Here is a 7,548-nt window from a genome sequence, read left to right on the forward strand (position 1 = left end):
AAAGTAGCAAGATTGCAGGCGGGCGTGCGAAACTCTCCAGCCATTAATTCACTTTGTCGAAATAATGACTGTCGGGGGGTAGGCCATCCTACCTCGACAGACTTACATTACTTCAAGCCTCGTCATAAAAAAGCGAGCATCAAAAACATAGTTGAACACTAAGAGCATACGAATTGTTACATTTTGTAAAACATACAAGATAAACATTTCGATCTCACCAAATACTTCAAACAGCATAAAAAAGCCTCACACAACGAACAATCAGATTCAAAACATTATACTTGAAAATAAATCATCCATTTTCAGACAAGTGTAATTGAAAACGACCAGAATGCATTTAAAAGAAAATACGAGCCATAAAGGGCCGTACAATGTCAGTGCCACGAGGGCCAGTCAACAGGAGCAAAAAGCAATGAAAATTACAGGGCAACATGAGCTCGGGAATTTTAAACATGCCCATCATTGTCTTGATCAACAATCTCGCCGTTCCTAACATACTTCAGAAAATGGAACCCGTCCACACGGAACTGCACACCAGGGTTCACCAGCTTAAGCTGCTCTATGGCATTGTCGAAACCATGACGTGCAGCACCCACGAGGTTCCTCTCCAATTCCTTTATCTTGTACACCAACGCGGGACGAGCTAGCACAGCTGTATCTTCAGTCTCGCCCTCACCAGGCTGAGTAGCGTCGCGAAGAGCATCCTCAAGGACTTTCTTTTCTACAGCAAACCTGGTACGAACCTCGTTCAGTTCACGATGGTAGCGGAACGCCGATTCTGCTTTCTCTTCCAAGAAGACGATCATCTTGTCCTTATCTGAAGCACCTGCCCTCAAAGCGGTCACTTCAGCTTCTAGTTCAGCCATTTTCTTGGCCGTCTCATCCCGCTCACGAGCAAGACGATCAGAACGCACAACCTCCTCCATGGATGAATTGTTGAGAAACACAACAACCTCTAAAGCCCTCATGGCACCAACGCCCCCTCGGTCACTGCACGAGATCGACCAGTGGTCCCCAGGTCATGGATGGCCTTCAGGTCAGAGTCACCAAGGTAAAGCGACGCCTGAGGACCAAAGCGGCCGGACTGGGACCACACTCTAGGAAGCTGGAACAGACCTTCATCAACAGGAGGGGTACCTTTGGAAGGAACTACAGCCTGAGTTTGGACCTGCTTGCCTTTATCAAGAGCAGCGATCCTTTTCCTCTTAAGGGGAGCCTCTTCCTCCTCTGCTGGCTCGTCGGTCACACGAACGGGAAACCAAGCCTCCGCCGTCAAATCTCGTTTCTCACTCCTCTTCCTGCTACTGCTACCCTGGCCAGTGACTTTCTGGTTAGCCTTGTTCACCTGGGAACGGATATGAGACATCTTTCCTGCAAGTGAATACATAAATAATATTGTCAGTAAGAAGTCTGAAGCATGCAGAAAGACGGAAAACAACAAGCAGAACCTACCTAAGAGGGTCATGGGCTCCTTGGAGAGCACTAAAGAACGGGTGTCGATCAAACGGGGCTTGGTAACTGGTTTTCCCCATGAATTCAAGATAGGGTTACCATCCTCAGCAAACACCTCTGATCTAGGAAAGGAGCCCAAAAACTCGTTGATCTGGGCATAACTCGTCTTGTTACGATCTGACAGCCTCTCATGGCTATGTCTGTACATAGCGGGCTCATGCTTAAGATGGTCACGACTCCAACAAAAATTTAAACGCGGGATGCGCGCTGACACAACCCCTACATCAGCGTGGGGGCGTTCCACCACCTTCAGAACGCTGGTCAACGCCACCTCAGTTCGCAGTCTCACCAGAAAAAACCTCTCCTAGAACTTCAAGGCTTCACTATTAAAGACCTTGAACAAAGCCTTGTGTTGGCAGAAAAACACCTAGTTAAGGCCGCCGTCTTTGTCCAAGCCTCGCTGAATGGCAAAGAAGGCGAATAACAAGTCTTTAGTAGCCTGAAGGCACAAGAAGCGACACAACAGTTCAAAAGCTATCAGATAAGCAAAAGAATCCGAGAGCAACTGAGAAGGGCACAGCTCCAGCCAAGAAAAAATGCTAACTTGGAAAGGGGAGAAAAGGAGCCTAAAGCCTACTTCCTGAAAGACGGCCTCGTACATAGGGATCCGGTTTGCTGGAAAGCGATAACAAACCCTATCTGACACGTTCGGAAGGAGAATTTCCCAGTCTTCCTTCTTCCATATCAGGCAGTGCGGGGTCATCGCCGCACCATCAACCGAAAAATGAGACGCTACTCCTAGGGCTTCCTTGCCCACCTAGGAATTATCACACGCCGCTCCGCAGTCCCTGCTTGAGCTGCTTGCCATGATCAAACTTGAAAGTGAAAAAGCAAAGAGAGGATCAACATTAAAGATCACACTCGTTTCCCCTTCAGACCAACAGGTTTGATCATCACGGAAAAGGGTTTTGAAAAAAGCTTTGATAACGTAACAACAATTCAAACAGGGAGGCAGACGAATACTAGGCGCAACCCTAGGAGACTAAAGCATGTCACCAATGTTTCTCTAAACACATACAGAAAACAGACAGCAAATCATAAAAACTCTTGACGCACGGCGAAAACCACCATAACCAACGATGGAAACCACCGAGTCAGAATAACTTCTACCCTAAATGCATGCTTCACTACGGTATCTAAAAACAGAAACTAAGGAAATCAAAAGCACGAAAACAGAAAAAATGGAATCGTCAGAGCATTATCAGTTACGATGGGTGGACTGGACTTGAAAGTGAGAAGTTGAAGTTTCGGAAAGACTTTGCCTTTGAAAGAACTCTAGGGAAAAAATCTCAAAGTTTATGAGAAAATGAAATGCAGTGATGTTCCAAACAACATTTGAACTATTTATACTCGTTTCATAAACCACTCAAAAGTCGCGATGTTCTATCCAATACAACCCTTCACATACAACTCTCCCTTCAAGTAACACCTTCGCGGTCCAGATAAAATCAAACCATCCATCTAAGGGTCCTGATCATCTGTAGCGGTTCTCTAAACGTCAGGATTAAATCAACGGCAATGATGGCACCTTGGAAACACAAACCAAGAACACCATGCAAACTATAGGTACTCAAGTACTACAATAGCCTTTACACGTGTCACGCAGAAACCAAAGGTCATGTCTCTTCAATTTTTCTCTCGAGACGTGGGCATCAATTGCGGAATGACATTCGACCAAACTTCCTGGCGAGGGAATCTTTCTGTCTGATCTTGCTTCGCCAAACACTCGAGGACCGAACATGACTCATCTCTCGAGCGAACTTACCCGAATAGAGGATGAATGGAGTTCTGAGGATGACGAGCCCGTTGACACACTTGCTCGCCTCATCCTCACAACACTCGACCATTCCTGAAAACAGTTCCCTAAGTCGGCGATACCTTCATGTCTGGTGAGCAAGACTCATTCCACTCTCCAAACAGGAGAACACATCAGAACGAATCTCCTTCCATGAACGACCACGAACGATCAAAACGCCTATCCTTAAGTCATCACTCTTAATCAAGAGCAACGACTTGGGGGGCTACTGTTCTGGACCGGCCAAAAGGACCTTTGGCCCATTTACTTAGGCCCAATACAATCCAAAGTCGAAACTCCACGTTTGGCAACTTTACTTGTGACACACCCCTTCTCCGCGAGGAGGGTGCACGGAGCGAGCGAGACCGGTTCAAACGTACCACAACGTCTCTCTGCACGTTCCCGCAATAAAATCTCTGGCGGTTACACTTCCCACGATTTCGTAACCGCCAGAGCCAGGTGTGCCACTACAACGGCTTTGCAGCCCTCCACCTCTATAAATAGGGGACTCATTGCAGTCCCCAAGGTAGAATCTCTCTTGCTTAAAAAAATCCTCACTCTCTGATCTCTACTGACTTGAGTGTCGGAGTGCTTGCAGGTACACACCCCCCATCCGCTCCAAGAAGCATTCTGACGCATTTCACCACCGTCACAACCACCGCATTCAAAGCACCGGCAGTCACCTTCTGATCAAGTACGATCAATTGGTCTATTATCTTTAAAATTAATTAGGGATTTTGCCTCAACAAGTTCATCGTCACAGAATTATTATATGTTAATATAAGACACGACAATGAATTCATAAATATTTTAGATAGGTAAAATTGCATATTAGAACTTTTCAATTACACTCATGATATTTTTCATGATTAATTTTTTTTAAAAAAATAAATATATCAATGACGTTAAATGTGAAAAATGTTAACAATTGATTACTAAAAATTTCCATGTGCTTATTTTTTTCACTGTACCATTAAAGTAGTAAGTTTATTATTACTACTATGAAAACCAAATAATTATTCTCTCTCTTCGGTCTATGGAAGCAACAAAGTTCTTTAAAGGTTCATAATTACATATAAAATATGTTTCTTACAAGTTTATTAGGATATAACTTACTAACTGTTGGTACACATTTTTACTAAAAAAAAAAAAATTAGTTTTGTAAATATTTATACAAAAAAACTACAAAAAAGATATAAAGGATATGTGAAAAAAAAAACATTTGCATACCTTATTTATTAAAGGATATGAGATTTTACTAAACTCTAACAAACTTGAGATTAGAGAGAAAAGTTGAAATTATAATTACTATTGTCGAATTCAACATGAGGAAAAAGAAGTGTTCAAATTAATGAGTAAGGGTAATTCAGTTGGACCAAATAACATATATATTGCAGTGTGAAAGTATCTTGGAGATATACGCATTGGGTGGATCATCAAACTTATTAACAAATTTATGAGGTCAAACAAAACTTTTTGATGCGTGTTAGAAGAATCACTTTAATTCCGACCTATAAGAACAATAGGGATATACAAACCTTTAAAAGATATACAAATTACTGGGAGTTTAAAATTATGAGTCATACCATGAAGTTATGAAAAAGGTTAATCAAACGAAGATTAACAAAAGAGACTAAAGTTACTGGACTTGGTGTTGGGCTCTAAAGGACATGACCAACCCGAAATTAAGCTAAGTGTAGAATAGATGTGAATATTGTGTTGGAAGTGTGATAAGACTAAGCATAATATGACTAGAAATGACAATATTAAAGATAGAGCTAAGATAACACCTATAATATCTAGAAAGGATGGTGGGAACTTGGTTTAGGTGGTTTGAGCATGTAGAGATAATACTTGCTTATTACTATGTGGTAAAAATATTCAAATCACTAGAAAAAAGTTCTTGAGATTATCAAAACCTTTTAAAAAAATCTTGAAATTAATGAGTTGAATATAAATATGTTATTTGGTATAACATTATGATATTGTGTGATCAATGTAGCCGATCTCATTTATGGGATATGAATTTTTTGTGGTTGTTAACCCTAAGTTCTCAAGGGAAAGGGGTCTTAATAATTTGGAGTTTGATCTAGATGTAAATAAAGTCTGACATAAAATTCGAGAATCAAACTGATGTTCTCTTCAATATTTTTTTTTGTGGAGCTCATTAACCATTTGATTTTTATGGGATAATATTTGGTTTTAGTCGTTGTATTTATTTTAATAATTTTGTATATAATTACATTATAAAGGTAGTTGATATTTTAGATTTATTTTACCATGTTTAAACTTATAATATTTTTTGAAGGTTTTAAACTAAGAATATGATATTTATTTTTGTTAAAAAAAGAACAATTTGAACAAAAACAACTTAAATTTTAAAATTATAAATTTATTCATAAAAATAGTAATGTAAAATTATACTTCATCTTAAAAATATTATATATAATATTATATATAAGAATAATGTTTTTCTTATATTAAGATTTATTTAAGAATAACAAAGTTAATATTCTCCTTCTCACACTCATTCAAATATCTGAGTTTACCCACTTGAGCCACGTCTAGGAGACGAACATAACATGCTAACAACTAACATTTAGCTATATAAAAACCACAACCACAATACATGCAATCGTAGTTTCACACCAGAACCGCATCTGCGACGGCAATTTTAAACCATCAAGCTAACCATATCCATTCAGGCGTTAAAATTTAGCTAGCATCATGAAGTCGACAAAAACTTCCCCTTCATTGCAAAATGAGCTTGAACTTCTCCATAACCTCAACCGGAAAAAATTGAGTTATAGATCCAACTTCAAAGTGGTAGACAACTTTAACCGATGTGTGTAAGAAGAGCCCATACGTTGTTTTGACCTCCGGCAAGGAAGAGACAAACCATATTTCATTTTTACAAATCTTATTTCGAAATAAATTGATCTTAAAACGTATTTGAAATATATATTTATTTGTGAAATATATATATTTAGGACATGTGTGAAATATTTATAACTGACTTTTTACCCCGTGCATTGCACGGGCTCTACACTAGTATAACTAATATGCGAACGGTGCTAAACCTTTAATCTGACTTTCTCAAAACCTTTTTCATACCATTAAACAAATTAATTCATTGAAGGTGCGGTTAAATGACAATGAGACCATGAGTTAATTGGTTTTCAATGCAATACAATCGTTCGCAAATAATAACGTTTCAAATTGAACGTATCAAATTTGTTTTTTAATGTTTAATAAAATTATCAACATGAGTTTTCCCTTTCAAAAAAAGAAACTATATTTATATAAAGAGAAAAACTATATTTACGTATAAAATTGGTTTTCTGTGATTGTAAATGGAGGTTTTTTTTTTTTTTGACACTTAGATTGTCCAATCAAACATATAGTAAAAACTATATTTACATATAGAAGAACTATGACAAAGAGTGAGATGCAAAATGATATTCCTATGGTCATGATCGTGGCAATGATTGTGCTTGTTTTTGCACAAGCTAATAATTCTTCTCCTCGACGTAAACTTATAAGTGACTTCGCCCGTTGTTTTTTCAACTGCTTTGGCGATGGATGCGATGACCTCGTGCATTATATTCCACCAGTCTATGGGTGGTGTCTTGGTGACTGTACACTGAAGTGCCCTAAGATTGAAGTAATTTCGGACTAGGCACTAGCTGCTTCCAGTCGTGCTTATTCCAAATTCAAGAATGTTAATAGGTTATTTCTAACTCACCTTTCTTCCATGGATACCCTAGTTGATATCAGTATGCTCATAGTCTTCCTTTTTTTTTTTTTTGATGTGATACTCTCCTCTTTATATATATATATATATATATATATATATATATATATATATATATATATATATATATATATATATATATATTTGGGGCTGTTAACTTGCACCCACCTAAAAACACTAAGGTGCAAGTTAACAAGCTGCACCTACTAGTTATTTACCAAAACACCCATGTTTTTCTATTATAAATAAATATTATTTATCCTATTTACAAAAATGTCCTTTTAATTAAAATAAAGTTTAATAGAGACAAAATGGTGTTTTAGTAAAGTACAAGTAGGTGCAGCTTATTAACTTGCACCTTAGTGTTTTTAGGTGGGTGCAAGAAAACAACCCCATATATATATATATATATATATATATATATATATATATATATATATATATATATATATATATATATATATATATATATATATATATATATATA

At 37.9% G+C, this 7,548-nt stretch overlaps 1 protein-coding gene across 1 annotated transcript; it reads right to left on the bottom strand.

The window, feature by feature from the left end:
* Positions 1-446: 446 nt before the first annotated feature.
* On the bottom strand, positions 447-968 carry LOC146908261 (uncharacterized). Its single transcript, XM_085729246.1, has one exon. It carries the CDS (start codon positions 966-968, stop codon positions 447-449), a length of 522 nt encoding a protein of 173 aa, XP_085585372.1.
* Positions 969-7,548: the final 6,580 nt, after the last annotated feature.

This window comes from Medicago sativa, chromosome 7, assembly GCF_051527215.1.
Source record: "Medicago sativa cultivar Bolivia chromosome 7, Bolivia_mono, whole genome shotgun sequence".
Classification (NCBI taxonomy): Eukaryota; Viridiplantae; Streptophyta; class Magnoliopsida; order Fabales; family Fabaceae; genus Medicago; species Medicago sativa.

Bases quoted from the DNA above. Each gene is read 5' to 3' on its own strand.
- LOC146908261 (XM_085729246.1), bottom strand. From the start codon at position 968: ATGAGGGCTTTAGAGGTTGTTGTGTTTCTCAACAATTCATCCATGGAG.